This window comes from Mugil cephalus, chromosome 7 (assembly GCF_022458985.1).
Source record: "Mugil cephalus isolate CIBA_MC_2020 chromosome 7, CIBA_Mcephalus_1.1, whole genome shotgun sequence".
In the NCBI taxonomy this organism is placed as follows: domain Eukaryota; kingdom Metazoa; phylum Chordata; class Actinopteri; order Mugiliformes; family Mugilidae; genus Mugil; species Mugil cephalus.
The window spans coordinates 26,009,577-26,027,194 of record NC_061776.1 but is presented as its reverse complement, the minus strand read 5'-3'; the positions used below and the strand labels follow the sequence as shown (position 1 = coordinate 26,027,194).

Genomic DNA, 17,618 nt, shown 5'->3' with positions numbered 1-17,618 from the left:
AGAATGAGTCCAACAATGTGAAATCAAATTCTGATCAACTCTCATAAGGTCCACTGGAACATTGCTCAATCTAACAGTACAACTACACTGACAGTAAAGGTCATTCCACGTTTACTGTAGGAAACCAGATTTGCATATACTGCATTCCTTTAGTTGATAAGGGGAAGAAATATGATTGTTCTCCATGAGATAGGTGATAACAAAATCCAGCTTTCTTTGAACTTTTCTCATGACATTAGGATTCAGTTAAGTGGAGGACAGAGAACATGCTGCAGTGGGAACTGAAGTCAGCTTTTAAACACTGCATTGATACGATTATATTAAATAATGGAATAAAAAAAGGATATTAAAGTTGTTGGTGTTGTTGTTTCAGCATATATATAGTATTTTAAGTGGTGTGCACCTGTCACCCCCATCAGAGACTACAGTTCAGCTCGATCACTGTCCTTAAATGCTGCCCTGTACAATCAGGGAGAAAAAATCCAGACAAGAATTTCACAGGGTTATCTTTGTCCTCAAGGCCAAAGGAAAGGGAACAATGCCATAACGACATCATGAGACAAAGGGTGTAGAAAGAGCTGGGCAGAATAGTGTTGAGTGATCCTTTAAAGTCTCTGACCTTAGCTCTCACTCAGCAACAGCTGCAAGTCTTTATTGTTGCAGCAGAGACTTTTCAAACCCCCTTGCATGCCTGAACTTAGCTGAACTTTAGCTTTTTGATTAAGAATCTTAACGTGACCAACAAATCAGGGCTGTTATCAAACCAAAGTGTTTGGGGAACAAATTAGTCTACTTAAATCCTTAATCTTGCTCAACTATCATCCTTTATTTCAGGACTGAGAACGATGCCATGTGGAGGACATGAAGATTAGACATCCAGTCGTCTCTAACCCTCCTATGCTTATTATCTTTTTACAGACATAAAACATCAAATGTACTGTTTTGATTACTCTTTAATCTGGTTGTTGTGTTTAGCTGCTACTACAATTTTCTTTTTAATTTATATAAATACAACTAGACCCAAATAATGAAACTCAAACTGACCAGTTGTAACTGAGTCACACTACTAGCTAGTAGGAAATTCTATAAACTGAGCTGTTAGGATATATACAAATAAAATAATAGTCACTTGATATGAAGCCTGTCCCTGATCTCCACCTCTTGCCCTCCCCTTTCTATTTACCAAGTACTGTCCTCGCCTTGTTTGTCACAAGGTGAAGGCAACAAATAGCCGCAGTACATCCTGCCCAATTAGAAGAAAGCTTTTTAAATCTGAAACCTTTCTCCAAAAATTCATCCCATATTTGGTGGAATAACAGCCTTTATTAATGGGGAGAGGACTGCTGTCAACAACAGGACTCTTCACTTCACTTGATAAGAGGTTGACAGTCAAAGGTAAGTAACAGTTATATACGTGGTATGGGATAGACATGTCATGCAATTGGATATTTAAAAGTGATGTCCTGACACATCACGCTTTCGTGATAAACATGTGTCTCTTCTTGGCTGGTGGTATCAAATGGAATGTGACTAATAATGTATATATTTTTTTTATATTTTCCCTTGTCATTTGGTCTGCACAGCAAGGTTCTGATTGACCCTGGTCCAACCCACACTAGGTTAAAACCTTTGTCATTCCAGTTAAAAAGTCCCTAACTCAGTCTGGACTTAAATGTTGTGTGTTTATTTCAAGTTGTTGATATTAAAATTTTCACATACAATTAAGAGGACAAGGTCTTTAAAAGTTAAAGTGGGGCATTCTCCTTAGGACAGGGTTGTTGTATGCAATATGTAGACAAATCATTCAACAACCCTTTTCAATCATAGTGGGATATCAACTATTTGCCTTGTAACTGTACCTGTACACCAGTGGCAATGTATGCTATCTTTTGTGCCCTATACTGATGTTCCATCCTTGATTTGAATATATGTTCATAATTTGTCAAGGTTGAAAAATGGGTGACGCTGCCATGGCAGAGTTTGGGCCCGCGGCTCCATATCTACGGAAGTCAGATAAAGAGCGTCTGGAGGCCCAGACTCGTCCATTTGACATGAAGAAAGAATGCTTTGTCCCCGACCCTGCGGTCGAGTACGTTAAGGCTTCCATCACCAGTCGTGACGGTGACAAAGTCACTGCTGAGACGGAGTTTGGAAAGGTGTGCATCATTTCAGTTAAGTTCAGCTGTATGCTAGTATGAGTCTTGACCTCTGGATAAGATGTGTTGTTTCTTTTTGCAGACTGTGACAGTGAAGGAGTGTGATGTACACCCTCAGAATCCACCAAAGTTTGATAAAATTGAAGACATGGCCATGTTCACCTTCCTCCATGAACCAGCTGTGCTGTTTAACCTCAAAGAGCGTTACGCAGCATGGATGATTTATGTAAGTCAGCACCTTATTCTGTCATTTCCCGCCACTAATATGCTGTCTCAGAATCTGAAAACACTGTTTTTAACTACTCTTTTCACATGGCAGACCTACTCTGGGCTGTTCTGTGTGACTGTAAATCCCTACAAGTGGCTGCCAGTCTACAACCAAGAGGTAGTAGTTGCCTACAGAGGAAAGAAGAGGAGTGAAGCTCCTCCTCACATCTTCTCCATCTCTGATAATGCCTACCAATACATGCTGTCAGGTACATCCTGTTTAGCCTTCACGTTGTTTGAAAATTCTTTGTGATAAAAAACATTTTTCACTGACACTGTCATAATCTCTTGCTGACAGACAGAGAAAACCAGTCAATCCTTATCACGTAAGTCACTCTGTGAACTAAAATCTTTTCAGCAGTTGGGAATCACAGGTCTTGTCCTAAACCTTTGTCCCTTCTACTCAGCGGAGAATCTGGAGCTGGAAAGACTGTCAATACCAAGCGTGTTATTCAGTACTTTGCCAGCATTGCTGCTGTTCCAAGTGGGAAGAAAGATGCTGCGGCTGAAAAGAAGGTTTGTATTACATCTTTATGTCTTAATGTCACACAACCAACAAAACGCTAAATAGGTTATAGGTCTCATTTTAGATAAACAGAGATTACATCATTATAAAACGGACAAAAAAGAAAAGTCTTTTGTGCATAAAGTTTCTCCAAAGTTGTCGCCGAGACTGAAATTGCATCTTTGTCATAATCAGGGAACCCTGGAGGATCAAATCATTCAGGCTAACCCTGCACTGGAGGCCTTTGGTAACGCCAAGACTATTAGGAACGACAACTCCTCCAGATTTGTGAGTGTCTGTAGGACTGCAGGGAAACCTCTTGATTACTATTAATTAACTAAGAGTTAAACACTACATTTCCCTTAGGGTAAATTCATCAGAATCCATTTTGACAACCGAGGAAAGCTGGCTTCTGCTGATATTGAAACATGTAAGTAGAAGTAAATTTATATTCTTAGCCACTTTGTAGGGCGGCATGGCACAAATACACAGTGGTGAAGCTGATCCCCCAGTTTGAGAGGAAGTGTAAATCACCACACCTGACTCCTATCTGTCCCAGGACTAACCTACAGTGCACCCCGCAGGAACACACAAACTGTTCAACCTGGAGACACAAGGAGAACAGGCAACACAGAGTTCTGTAACCCCCATGTGAAATTAAAAAAATAATTAAACCCCTCATTATATTGAATTTAGTCAGTTTGAAACATTTTATTACATAAATATTCGGCAATATAAATCTTAAGATTTTTTTCTTGTCGCTAAACCTACAGCAACATCATATTGCTTCATACATGAAAACAATAACGTCACAATAACAATTTCTCAATCAGATCTTCTGGAAAAATCTCGAGTCACCTACCAGCTCAAAGCTGAAAGGGACTATCACATTTTCTACCAGATCTTGTCTCAGGCAAAGCCTGAACTTCTGGGTAAGTGTTAAAGATACAAGTAATACAATATCTTTTTTACTGTTCTGCATCATGTATCATATGATTACATGAAAATATTCTATTTCAGAGATGCTGCTCATCACCAACAACCCCTATGACTACTCCTTCATCTCCCAAGGAGAGACAACAGTAGCCTCTATTAATGACTCTGAAGAGCTGATGGCCACTGATGTGAGCTGGATCCCTTTGAGTCACATCAGACTTTAAGTTAATGACAAAATGATGAAATGTCCTAATTAAATCTTTGGATGTGAATTAGGATGCATTTGATGTGCTGGGCTTCACTCAAGAAGAGAAGAACAGTATTTATAAGTTGACTGGTGCCATCATGCACTATGGTAACATGAGGTTCAAGCAGAAGCAACGTGAAGAGCAAGCAGAAGCTGATGGCACTGAAGGTAAGAGTGTCATTAGGGGTCAATAAGACTTTTGTCTGATGTTTTTCAGTCTGTTATGCTGTCTGAAGCAGATGTGCTACGGTTAACACATATTTGCTGGGTTCTACTCAAGTTTCTTGCTGTTCACTGATCTGGGTTCTTTAAAGCATGAGATACGGAGTTGAGTGATTTTGGCATGATACTAAATTACAGTACAATGAACATAAAAGCAAGCTTAGACAATAAAATAAAAATGTCCCAATTATGTTCACTTTCTCAGATGCTGACAAAGTGGCTTATCTGATGGGCCTGAACTCTGCTGACCTCATCAAAGGTCTCTGTCACCCAAGAGTCAAAGTAGGGAATGAGTGGGTCACCAAGGGACAAAATGTTGCCCAGGTAAAAATATGAAGGGAAATTTGTAAGGGGGGTTGGTTTTACACATAATGTACAGTTCATTTTTAAAACTGATTGCTTTCTACATAAGGTGAACTACGCCATTGGCGCACTGTCTAAGTCAGTGTATGAGAAGATGTTCCTGTGGATGGTGGTGAGGATAAATCAGTCCCTGGACACCAAGCAAGCCCGCCAGTACTTCATTGGTGTGCTGGACATTGCTGGGTTTGAGATCTTTGAAGTGAGTGATTGTATGAGTACAAAGTAAACAAGACCCTTATCAGTGTGATATAAATGGAGAGATGAAGACACTGATACATGTTCTTTCTTCCCAGTTCAATACCTTTGAGCAGCTCTGCATCAACTTTACCAATGAGAAACTGCAACAGTTTTTCAACCACCACATGTTTGTGCTGGAGCAGGAAGAGTACAAGAAAGAGGGCATTGAATGGACATTCATTGACTTTGGTATGGACCTGCAGGCCTGTATTGACCTCATTGAAAAGGTGAGATGCTGGACTATTACATGTTAAATCACAATGAACACAAATATAGTCTGGGATTTAATTAACTTATATTGTCCCTCAGCCCATGGGTATCATGTCCATCCTTGAAGAGGAGTGCATGTTCCCCAAGGCCTCTGATGCCACCTTTAAAGCCAAACTCTACGACAACCATCTTGGCAAATCCAACAACTTCCAGAAGCCCAGAGTGGTCAAGGGGAAACCAGAGGCTCACTTTGGCCTGGTTCACTATGCTGGAACTGTTGATTATAATATCAACAACTGGCTGGTGAAGAACAAGGATCCTCTGAATGAGACTGTTGTTGGACTCTACCAGAAGTCTAATCTCAAATTGTTGGCTATCCTGTTTGCAAATTATGCTGGAGCTGATTCAGGTAAGAATAAAAACAATGTACTGCTTTAACCTTTAATGGGAATAGCAATGGTCTTCAAATAGTTTTCTTTCTGACATTTTAGTACATTTGACAGATTTGGGTGTGGATCTACTAATGTAATCTAATGAGTGCACTATTTCAACTCGTTTAAACTGGAAAAGGTGGCAAGGGAGGAGGAGGCGAGAAGAAGGGCACATCTTTGCAAAAAGTGTCCGCTTTGACTTCACTCATAGAAATCTCATGAAAACCATCTTAATAAAGATTCAGTGGACCTCTGCGAATGCTTGACATACAAGATTCCCAGAATTTGACTGTGTCTTATTAACAAAATTTTCAAAATGTTTCATTTAGCTCAAGACACCGGCGGGAAGGGAAAAGGCAGCAAGAAGAAGGGGTCATCCTTCCAAACTGTATCAGCTTTGCACAGGGTGAGATATTTACTATTTGAATTTCATTTCCAATAGTTATTGTTCTGAGAAAGAAGTAACGCGATAATGTTTCTCAAGACTAGATACAATTCTGTTATAAAGCTCTGTTAACTTTTTATACTTTTTTAGAATTTAGACATTAATTAAAATTTACTACACTTCAACTTTTTAATTTGTGTAAGAAACTATGAAAACAATTAACACAAGTTATATATGACAAACTTGCAGGAGAACCTGAACAAGCTGATGACCAACTTGAGGTCCACTCACCCTCACTTTGTACGCTGCATCATCCCCAATGAGACCAAGACTCCTGGGGCCATGGAGAACCCTCTGGTGATGCACCAGTTGCGCTGTAACGGTGTACTGGAAGGAATCAGGATTTGCAGAAAGGGCTTCCCCAACAGGATCCTATATGGAGATTTCAAACAGAGGTGATATACAGACGGTTAAAAAATCTAAAAGAAAGGAGTCATTTGATGTCTTAATTAGAGGCCACTTACATTCTAAATCATTGTCTGCTAGGGGAATAGACACTACTCTGCCAAAAGATATTCCTGCACTGGTGTGCTAACATCTTGCTCCAACACCTAAAACAGGTTTTGCAATATGTTAGGATCCTATAATTCCCATAATTTACATACTCAGCATATGACTAGAATGGATGGTTGGTTCATCAGTGGATATAGTGACTAATCATTCCCTGATTCAGTAGTTATGTTTCCCCACTTATTTGCAGGTTTTTTCTTTCACTATGCCATCCAACAATGTAGTCTACCTAGTGCAATACAGATAAAAGACATATTGTAGTTGTGTTTTGGACATTTTATATGATTTGAAATAAAACTGAAGTCATTTATGATCCTCTCTACAGATACCGCATTTTAAATCCAAATGCTATACCTGAGGGGCAGTTCATTGACAACAAGAAAGCTTCAGAGAAACTTTTGGGCTCCTTGGATATCGACCATAACCAGTACAAACTGGGTCACACCAAGGTCAGAACTTGAAGTATATTTTGCACATGCTTTATAAAGAAAGTGTTTTGGCTTATGTGATAGCACATCGAAGTTTGGCAGTGATGCTTTGGGAATGAGCAAACCTTCATCATGCATACATCATACACACATAAGTTCTGTGTGGTGACCTTGTGTCTGCTACTACTGATCAAAGCTGTTTGGAATAAACAGGTATTCTTCAAAGCTGGGTTGCTCGGTCTGCTAGAGGAGATGCGAGATGACCGTTTAGCTCTAATCATCACCAGGATCCAGGCTCGATCCCGAGGTCTTCTGGCAAGAATTGAATTCCAGAAAATTGTAGAACGCAGGTATGTGTACTTAACATTTACTGAATCTGTTCTGAAGTTATAAGAATGTAAAAGAAGACTCACTCAGGGTTATATTTTAGATTGTGTCTTTGTTTCATCAGTATCTTTCCACATTCTGTAAACTTAAACACTTAGCAATTTTGAAATTCTGCATAAAAATATAGATTAGTTAAAATCACACACAAAAAAATCAATAGTTGTAATGGACTCAAATCCTGTATATCTAAAACTGATGCCCACAGGGATGCACTACTTGTGATCCAGTGGAATATCAGAGCCTTCATGGGAGTCAAGAATTGGCCATGGATGAAGCTCTTCTTCAAGATCAAACCTTTGCTGAGATCTGCTGAAGCAGAGAAGGAGATGGCCAACATGAAGGAAGAGTTTACCAAACTCAAAGAAGCGTATGCGAAATCAGAAGCGCGCAGAAAGGAACTAGAGGAAAAAATGGTCACTCTTCTCCAAGAGAAGAATGACCTGCAGCTCCAAGTTCAGACTGTATGTTTAAAGTTTATCAGAATGACCAAAAATGTTGAAATCAAACCAAGTCTGCCAATGTGTAATGTTGTGCCTTTGCATTCATAGGAGCAAGATAATCTGTGTGATGCTGAAGAAAGATGTGAGGGGCTGATCAAAAGCAAGATTCAACTGGAGGCAAAAATCAAAGAGCTGACAGAAAGGTTGGAGGATGAGGAGGAGATGAATGCTGAATTGACTGCTAAGAAGAGGAAGCTGGAGGATGAGTGCTCTGAGTTAAAGAAAGACATAGATGATTTAGAGTTAACCCTGGCGAAAGTGGAAAAAGAGAAGCATGCCACTGAGAACAAGGTATGACAACTAAATAACAAGAGATTATTTCAGCATATTTAATGACTAAGTAAGCATCCAGTAAAGCGTCTTTTAATGGATTATAGGTGAAGAACATGACAGAGGAAATGGCTGCTCTGGACGAAATCATCGCCAAGCTGACCAAGGAAAAGAAAGCCTTACAGGAAGCTCATCAACAAACACTGGATGACCTGCAGAGTGAAGAAGACAAAGTCAACACTCTGACCAAGGCCAAGACTAAGCTGGAGCAGCAAGTGGACGATGTAAGAACTTCACATGGAGGTTAACAAACAATAAATTAGAGTTAGGAATTCTAAAAAGTGTCTTATTACTTCCCACAGCTCGAAGGCTCCTTAGAGCAAGAAAAGAAAATACGCATGGATCTTGAGAGAGCAAAGAGGAAGCTTGAAGGAGACCTAAAATTGGCTCAAGAGAGTATCATGGACCTGGAAAATGATAAGCAGCAACTTGAAGAGAGGCTGAAGAAGTAATGCAACAGGTTCACCTTTAAAAGTACAAACTATTTTAAACTAGGAGACACCTTGTACATTATACTGTTTTCATCCACAGGAAAGATTTTGAAATAAGTCAGCTCAATGGAAAAATAGAAGATGAACAAGCAATGAGTGCACAACTCCAGAAAAAACTGAAGGAGTTGCAGGTAAAAATCCATATGGAAGTGAATACCCACTATTTAGACCACAATTTAAAGCAATGGAATTTCATGTTAGGATTTGCTTTGATTTTTGTCTAGGCCCGCATTGAGGAGCTGGAGGAAGAGCTTGAAGCAGAGCGAGCTGCTCGAGCCAAGGTGGAGAAGCAAAGGGCAGACTTGGCCAGAGAGTTGGAGGAGATCAGTGAGAGGTTGGAGGAGGCTGGAGGAGCAACAGCTGCCCAGATTGAGATGAACAAGAAGAGGGAGGCTGAGTTCCAGAAACTCCGCAGGGACCTTGAAGAGGCCACTCTGCATCATGAAGCCACCGCTGCCACACTCAGGAAGAAACAAGCTGACAGTGTTGCTGACCTGGGAGAGCAGATTGACAACCTGCAGAGAGTCAAGCAGAAACTGGAAAAGGAGAAGAGTGAGCTCAGACTGGAACTGGATGATGTGGTCTCCAACATGGAGCAAATTGTAAAAGCAAAGGTAAGGTACTATTAACCATTTCATTTATCTTCTTATTTAATAATGAATGTTGGATAGGTTTTTCCAGTCTTTGTGTCAATTCCACTGTATTTTGCTTTCAGAACAACTTGGAGAAAATGTGCAGGTCTTTGGAAGACCAGATGCATGAATATAAAACAAAGTCAGAAGAGGGACAGCGCAGCATTAATGACTTCACCATGCAGAAAGCAAAGCTTCAAACTGAGAATGGTATGCATTTCATTGCAGCAGCATATTTCACTTGTGGGTATCTGGAGTATTAACTTTATCTTCTGCTTTAATTAGGTGAACTTGCAAGGCAGCTGGAGGAAAAGGACTCTCTGGTGTCTCAACTCACCAGAGGAAAACAGTCCTACACTCAACAACTTGAAGACCTTAAACGACAACTGGAGGAGGAAGTCAAGGTAGAAAAAAGAAAATTCATGAAGAGTAGATTGAATGGTGTCACTAACAAATCATTAAGGTTTACTTTCATTTCAGGCCAAAAATGCATTAGCCCATGCAGTGCAATCTTCTCGTCACGACTGTGACCTGCTCAGAGAGCAGTATGAGGAGGAGCAGGAGGCCAAGGCTGAACTGCAGCGCAGCATGTCCAAGGCCAACTCTGAGGTGGCTCAGTGGAGAACAAAGTACGAAACTGATGCCATCCAGAGGACTGAGGAACTGGAAGAAGCCAAGTGAGTAAAACACAGTTTGAACCCAATTCAACAAATTTGAAACGTAACTAGCCCTAATGAATTCTTTTCTTCATCCAGAAAGAAGCTGGCTCAGCGTCTGCAGGACGCTGAGGAGGCTGTTGAAGCAGTGAATGCTAAATGTTCCTCTCTAGAGAAGACCAAACATAGACTGCAGAATGAGATTGAAGATCTCATGGTGGATGTGGAGAGGTCGAATGCAGCTGCTGCTGCTCTGGACAAGAAGCAGAGAAACTTTGACAAGGTTTGAATCCTTAACATATGAATTTGATGTAGATTTAATGCCAGTTCTATCTAAAATGTGAACTGTCTTTCAGGTCTTGGCAGAATGGAAACAGAAGTATGAGGAGAGTCAAACAGAGCTGGAGAGTTCTCAGAAGGAGGCCAGGTCTCTGAGCACTGAACTCTTCAAACTGAAAAACTCCTATGAAGAATCTTTGGAACATCTGGAGACCATGAAGAGAGAGAACAAGAACTTGCAGGGTAAAATCTATTATCAGGGACTGTGCACACGTTAGACAAACTTTACGGATTAAATTGTAATCGTATTTTTATCTCACTACTTGACCCCCCCAGAGGAGATTTCTGACCTCGTAGCACCAGTTACACCTTTAAAGCACAATTTGTAGAAAGGACCAAACTTTTGAAAATGTCACATTTGCTTTCTTAGAGGAAATATCTGACCTCACTGAACAAATTGGTGAGGGTGGAAAGAGCATTCATGAGCTGGAGAAGATTCGAAAACAGTTGGAACAAGAGAAGTCTGAAATACAGACAGCTCTGGAGGAAGCAGAGGTTAGCTGCTAAGTGGACCTCTGGAACATTGTCAGGAAATGGTAATTGACAGACATATGGTGTTTATTTTTAATTTTTTATTTGACCACAGGCTTCATTGGAGCATGAGGAAGGGAAGATTCTCAGAGCCCAGCTAGAGTTCAACCAGGTTAAGGCTGACATTGAACGCAAGCTAGCTGAGAAAGATGAAGAGATGGAGCAAACAAAAAGAAACCAGCAGCGGATTGTGGACACTCTCCAGAGTTCTCTTGAAGCTGAGACTCGCAGTAGGAATGAGGCCCTCCGTTTGAAGAAGAAAATGGAGGGAGACCTCAATGAGATGGAGATCCAGCTGAGCCAGGCCAACAGGCAGGCAGCTGAGGCCCAGAAACAGCTTAAATCTGTTCATGCTCATCTGAAGGTCTGAAATAACTAGAGAATGCAATCATTACTCTATTGCTTCTTCTGAACTTCACTCAAAATTAAGTCCTTTGGGTTTCTATCTTCCAGGATGCTCAACTTCAGCTTGATGATGCTCTACGAGTCAGTGATGATATGAGGGAGAACATTGCCATTGTTGAGAGACGTAACAACCTGCTTCAGGCTGAACTGGAGGAGCTCAGAGCTGGTCTGGAACAAACTGAGAGAAGTCGCAAACTTGCTGAGCAAGAGCTGCTGGATGTTAGTGAGAGGGTGCAGCTACTGCACTCACAGGTATGAAACAACAATCATCTGTTCCGTGTTTTTCAGCTTATCTGTTTTGACTACTTTCACACCGAAAATGTGTCTATGTTTTATGTAAAAACAGAACACCAGCTTAATAAACCAGAAAAAGAAACTGGAAGCTGATACAGTCCAGCTTCAGACTGAAGTAGAAGATGCAGTGCAGGAGTGCAGAAATGCTGAGGAAAAAGCCAAGAAAGCCATTACTGATGCTGCCATGATGGCAGAGGAGCTGAAGAAAGAGCAGGACACCAGCGCTCACCTGGAGCGCATGAAGAAGAACATGGAGCAAACCATCAAGGACCTGCAGCACCGTCTGGATGAAGCTGAACAGATCGCCATGAAGGGTGGCAAGAAGCAGCTGCAGAAGCTCGAGTCCAGGGTGAGCATAAGTCTCTCTTCGACTACTGCTGTAAATAAAAAAAAGCATGGTGTAAGCTGACTTTGGTTTTGGCATCTTATATCCTACAGGTCAGGGAACTAGAAACTGAGGTGGAAGGTGAACAGAGAAAGGCCAGTGATGCTGTGAAGGGAGTAAGAAAATATGAAAGACGAATTAAGGAGCTAACCTATCAGGTAAATGTCAATCTGAAACATAGTCTCTTTATCTCATGGAAACATTACTCAGAATTAAAGGATGAATACATTTATTTTCATGTTGTTTTTGCATTATTCAGACTGAAGAGGACCGTAAAAATCTGGCACGTCTGCAAGATCTGGTGGATAAGTTGCAACTGAAAGTCAAATCCTACAAGAGATCTGCAGAGGAGGCGGTAAGTATAAGTGACCTTAAATTACAGCCACACATCTATCCTCTGAAACTGAGCTTTATCCTAGCAAACACTGTTGTCTTTCTGTCCTATAGGAGGAACAGGCCAACAGTCATCTTGGCAAGTTCCGCAAGCTGCAGCATGAGCTTGATGAGGCTGAAGAGAGAGCTGACATCGCTGAGTCTCAGGTCAACAAGCTGCGTGCCAAGAGCCGCGATGTGGGCTCGAAGGTTTGTAGTCAAATTCCATGTTTAGCATTTTGCCTGACTCTAACTTTTAAAATTGGAGCGTCACTCACAACGACTTGTTCCTCTAAAATAATTTAAAAAAACGTTGTTTTGTTTCAGAGAGGGAACGATGAAGAATGAATCTCCCTGAAGAATGACTCATTCTGAGACACCTCTTGACTGCGTAACAGTGTCTCCCTAAGCATGTGTTTTGTTCCATAGAATAAATTGAAATTGCATATGAAAGTGCTTCTTGACTTTTCATTGACAAAATGAAAAACAATGTATACACATACCCATTATATACCCATTTATATATATAATTTATTTAATATGACTTATTTGATTTATCCACAATATATAAGAATAAATATATCCATTTATTTATTGTTATATTATTTCCAAATAAGTACTGCTGCTATTTCTAAATCAAAATGTCTACTTGTACACAATGCTATGCAGTGGTCATTTAGGTAGCTTTAATTATACACTGCATGTCTATTTTAAACCTTCGAAAACATGTAATGTCAGCATACGATTTGTCTCTTAAGCTAGAAAGTGATCCCAATTGCACTTACTCACATTACTTACATTTATTGTTTTATTTTAGCCTTTTTTTTTAACCTCACTCATATGCAAATGTCAGTCAAGCATCCTATGACCAGCAGATGGCGCTCACATACTGTATCTCTTTTTAGTTTGGCGTTGTAACAATTACACCTGGCCTCTACCTACTAATAAAGCTCAAGGTATTGTATTTGGCTGAACAACCTCTGCTTTCTCATTAAATGCAAATTCAAAACTTAATAAAAGTGTGGTATTCCTTAACATGTATGAAAAATATGGACAAAGCAAAAAAAAAATGATGAGATATGTAATAAGGAAATAGCAGTTTAAAGGATCTCATGATGATTCGTGCACTGCAAAGTCTGTGTTAGAACAAGTGGAAAAATAAAATCCCCATTCCTACCACCAAGAGTTAATGAGAGCGTACAAAAGTACATTTTTAGAGGAAGATCTGTGTAATCAGCATGAGCAATTTTCCTCCAGAACTGTAGTTGGCAGTGTTTGACAAGTGACCGATTAGAGGTCTGTACTGAGTCATGAGTTTTATTACTGTCATAAGAGGTAGAACTATAAGCATCATTTCAGGACTAATATTGGCCTCAGAACATCATGTAGCAACTCAACCATTGTAATTTTATATAATATAAATCTCATAATACTACACGCTAAAATAGTAGTAGAGTTCAGGCTTTCTGTTGTAACCAAAATACAATTTTCAGAGGCACACAATGCTGGGTTGTTGAAGGGATAGACAGGATAGACGCTCAACTGGCAAAGATGTCTGACCAAGTCCAGACCTCCAACATACACCTGGGCAGTTCAAGCATCACCATTTACTCAATTAAAGCATGCCACCGATAGCAAGAGTATATTGTTTAAATCAAACCTGCTTAACAATTTAGTCTCTTTTGCAGTGGATTAAAATATTTCATCCACAACAGTAGATAACAAAAGTATTCATTGTTGACAGTACCTTGCCATTATTTCATTTTGTCCTGGTCATAGAGTCATCAGAAGACTAGCAGCACTCTGGATTGTCTACGCTGAAGTCCATAGCCTGAATGAGTGAGGAGAAGACAAAGGGAAGAGAACAATAACCTATGTAAGCCCCTACCAGAACTTCACACCCCTTAGAAGTGACCTTTCACCACAACAGAGAGCAAATAGTGCCAATAGCTTTGCTGGCTCCAGTTTCAAACTTAAGTGAGGCAAGGTGCCTCTCACCTTCCCTGGTGTGTTCATGTGATGGTAAAAGTCACAGACTCAAAGACTGCAGACAGCTGGGAATGGCATCTTAAATGGAAAGACAGGTGCTTTCCTGGAATAGATGTAGGCCTGGAATAGGGATAAGAAAGGAGATGGAAATTCTAATACAAAGGCAAGCAGGGACAAGGTCTCAAGGGATAGGATGGGATGTGATGGAGAGGAAGACAGGTGTTTCTAGGACATGTTCTGTAAGATTTAATTTATGCCAGGAGATTTACTTTTCAGTACACCTGAGTTAAAAATTTCTGTCAGGCCAAGAAAATCCTTTTACATGTTTCAGAAAGCCTGATTTCCACTATTGTATCACATTGATTTTCATCATTCACATTGTCCTGCTTTGTGTGTCCATTCACTGTTACAATACTTCAAATTTTGGCTGAATATATATTCATTTGCATGTAAGTTAAAGATTATCCTACAGTATGCATGTCACTGGTTTCCTATGGGCGTATCACCTGTTGCTGCTGGTCAGAGAAAAAAAAAACAAAAAAACAAAAACGTGACTAGATGCCACAAGCTGTCCTCAAGCTATCCTCTGAACCACTGAGGATAGCTTGAGGACAGCCTGTGACATAACTGAACCATCAAGCCCCCAAAGGCAGCCAACAGGAATTTCACAAGTTATCTTTGTGCTCAAGGATAAAGAGAAGAAAACAATGCCATATCAACAGGAGTAGGCCATGGCCAATTGCTGCATGTAACTTTTGGACAGATGCCTGTTATATGCTGTGTATGTAAGTTATTATGCATAAGGCTATAGGAATTCATATCTGTGTTTCTAATCTTTTCTTATTCATTTATATGGGTATAAATACATACACACTGCCAAGAAAAAGAAAGGGGAAAAAAGCAAAAACAACAACAAAACACAGATAAACCAAATCCAATAACAGACCGAAACAAACCAATAAACAAAACAGTAACACAACAGTAACATCAGTCACACAGCAAAGAATAACAGTTTAACCACACATAGCTTAAACTCTTAACCATAAAAACACAGTCATTATCCTAGTGCCTTAAGTTGAGAAAGTAAAGGCTCCGACAACTCAACAAAAAGTTTTCCCGACCATATTTTTATATATATATATAAGTCTCTCCAATGGAAAAAAAAAAATTGTAAGGTGGTCATCAAACAACTTAACTGAAGGAAGTATCATACTATTTTTAACATTCAAAGAGAGTAGTTTTTTTAAAACTACAAATAAATAAATCTACAAATACAATGTAAACATACAATATAATTTCCAGAGCTAAGAAAGCAGTCTTTTGGTTTTTATCCTATAGTTAAATATTAAATACATAGTCAGCAGCTCACTTTACCTTTATTATAAACCCTATAAGTATTGTACGATTTTGCAAGCGTATCTGCTAACTTTATCATGAACAGAAAAAAATAGAGTTTGATAAAAATTATTGCTGTACACAAAAATAAAAAATGGGTGTCCAACTTGTATCACTTTTTATTTAATGGTGTTATAGATGTTAATCTCTTCATAATTATCAGATTAGTAACAGATCATAATTACTAATTACTTGTTTGTTTTTTTTATAAATTATGAACATATATGTTAGGTCAGTAGAATAAATTCAACATGCAGCTGCTTTTTGCTGTTGTAAGATTGCGTGATTTTGTTCATGTTCCAGAAGTGTTGTTTGGTAGTCGTACTAAACAGTTCATCGATTTAAGTGAAAAAAGACTTTCTGTTGGGACTAGATGTGTCTTGTGTGTCAAGCCTTCTGGATAGAATGCTGAACGTCCTGGGAAAGAGCAAGCCTTGTGTGCTCTTAACCCTCCTATTTATGCAAAAACTTCCGTCTCAGTTATAAGTTCCTTAGTACAAAATCCACACCCCTGGGGCTCAGATACATCCTCAGACTTTGATAAAAGTTTTTTCAAAAGCACTGTACGACTGTTCTCTTCCCTGCCCCTGCCTTTTCACCACATCTCAGCACTGAGTGTCAATCTCCATGCACTTTTCAGCAGGGTAGAAAAGAAGAGCTGCTTTCACCCACCTTTCACCACCCCTATGCTCCACTCACATTGGAACATAGGAATACTGCAATCACAGTAATGAGTGCATCCTTTGTTTCTCCAAAAGCCTGTGGCCTTCATCCCTAAAGCCCATCAAGAAGCATGCCAGTACTGAGTCCAGCACATTCAGGAATTTTCCGCCCACCTTGTTGTCATTTTCTGCAATGTAGACCTCATTCTCATCCTCCTCCAGAAATACTTCTCCTATCAAAGGCAGACACTGTTACAAACTTCCACTGACAGAAATCTGCAGACCAAGGGGTTATGGAGCTGGTTTATTTGCTCCATGAAGGCTGTTCTCCGAACCAGCGTAAAGGACAGCAGTTAGTTTAACAGGCATCTTCCTAAGGATACTTCTTAAAGAGCCTTCCTAAGGAGGACCTCCGGTCCATGTACACCAAACTGATTTACTGGCAAGACCTGCAGCCCCCACCTCTAGTTGGAGGTGGGGGCTTCCTCTTCATCTACTCACACCCCAGTAAGGTCTTGAAGGCACTTTAACACCCACAGAATAAGATCCCAAAGTTATCCCAGCAGTTGACCCTGACCACCCTCCTACTCCCAGTTGTTGGAACCATTATAGTCATGTAGTCCCCCTTTATTTTCAGTTTACGGTATCCAACGACACGATTTATTGAATAGTAGTGAAAATGGCTAAGGTAGTCGCTCCATGGTCACGCAGTTGTGCGGTGGCACCAATGAGGGGGGTGATTCCAGGAGGCTGTAACTCACTGCCTCCTTGAGGTGTCGTGGACCTAACTTAAGGAAATATCGGTGAAGGGAGGTGCCCACTTGAAAACCCCAATGATGTGCTGCATATTGCCTACTACTGTTGGCTAGGCTATTTAACTGATGTCTTCTTGTTGGTTGCTAGCAGGTAGTTGCTAGCCTGCTGGTCAGTTTTTCTGTTGGGCTTCTAAAAGTGTTTTGTCTGGGATTTTGGCACAAGGGATTGTAACATCTTATCCTGTGTAATAATGAATGCCATTGCTATCATTAGCTCAATGATGGAAAAACACATTTAGAAAAATGTAAATTTATCAAATTTTGCTTTGAACTGCTGATGCCCCCAAGTATTCTGCAAACCTACTGAAGTCCAAAACCCCACTTGCTAACTGCATATAAAGCTAAATCAAAATATGGATATTCTGTACACTGATAGAATAAATATATGGAGTTTTGACTCAAATGTCTTTCTTAGTCAGGAGGAGTACATGTTCGTCAAATGCCAGTGTTATTGACTCATTAAGTCAAGAAACTTTTT

The 17,618-nt window shown here is 40.0% G+C and overlaps 1 protein-coding gene and 1 long non-coding RNA gene across 6 annotated transcripts in view; one reads left to right on the top strand and one right to left on the bottom strand.

Annotated features, from left to right (window-relative positions):
* LOC125011320 overlaps nucleotides 1-17,618 on the bottom strand; it is a 34,614-nt gene that overhangs the window by 3,351 nt on the left and 13,645 nt on the right. For 2 of the 5 annotated variants that reach the window (XR_007113157.1, XR_007113156.1), the window contains exons 4-6: nucleotides 14,278-14,388; nucleotides 14,027-14,110; nucleotides 6,251-6,391 (exon numbers count right to left, since the gene is read on the bottom strand). This is a non-coding gene — a long non-coding RNA (uncharacterized LOC125011320). Of the gene's footprint in view, nucleotides 1-6,250; nucleotides 6,392-6,483; nucleotides 6,571-14,026; nucleotides 14,111-14,277; nucleotides 14,389-17,618 lie in introns of all 5 variants that reach the window. The other 3 variants (XR_007113158.1, XR_007113160.1, XR_007113159.1) reach the window with 3 other exon arrangements.
* LOC125011318 (myosin-7-like) lies at nucleotides 19-12,732 on the top strand. The gene is made up of 37 exons (XM_047590475.1): nucleotides 19-2,156; nucleotides 2,239-2,382; nucleotides 2,476-2,632; nucleotides 2,722-2,749; nucleotides 2,831-2,939; nucleotides 3,124-3,216; nucleotides 3,295-3,358; nucleotides 3,762-3,860; nucleotides 3,949-4,052; nucleotides 4,141-4,279; nucleotides 4,539-4,657; nucleotides 4,746-4,895; nucleotides 4,990-5,160; nucleotides 5,243-5,552; nucleotides 5,904-5,980; nucleotides 6,209-6,414; nucleotides 6,855-6,978; nucleotides 7,171-7,307; nucleotides 7,550-7,805; nucleotides 7,893-8,135; nucleotides 8,222-8,398; nucleotides 8,477-8,622; nucleotides 8,706-8,796; nucleotides 8,890-9,279; nucleotides 9,381-9,507; nucleotides 9,583-9,701; nucleotides 9,778-9,974; nucleotides 10,053-10,236; nucleotides 10,310-10,475; nucleotides 10,663-10,787; nucleotides 10,879-11,187; nucleotides 11,277-11,480; nucleotides 11,575-11,871; nucleotides 11,961-12,065; nucleotides 12,167-12,262; nucleotides 12,355-12,489; nucleotides 12,607-12,732. Exons 1-37 carry the CDS (start codon nucleotides 1,956-1,958, stop codon nucleotides 12,625-12,627), a joined length of 5,820 nt encoding a protein of 1,939 aa, XP_047446431.1. The 5' UTR covers nucleotides 19-1,955; the 3' UTR covers nucleotides 12,628-12,732.

What these genes read in the sequence shown, in the direction of transcription:
- LOC125011318 (XM_047590475.1), top strand. Translation starts at nt 1,956, where the DNA reads ATGGGTGACGCTGCCATGGCAGAGTTTGGGCCCGCGGCTCCATATCTA. An exon ending in AGGGACAAAATGTTGCCCAG is followed by an intron (nt 4,658 to 4,745) that starts GTAAAAATATGA and finishes TTTCTACATAAG; the next exon opens with GTGAACTACGCCATTGGCGC. An exon ending in TGCAGCTACTGCACTCACAG is followed by an intron (nt 11,481 to 11,574) that starts GTATGAAACAAC and finishes ATGTAAAAACAG; the next exon opens with AACACCAGCTTAATAAACCA.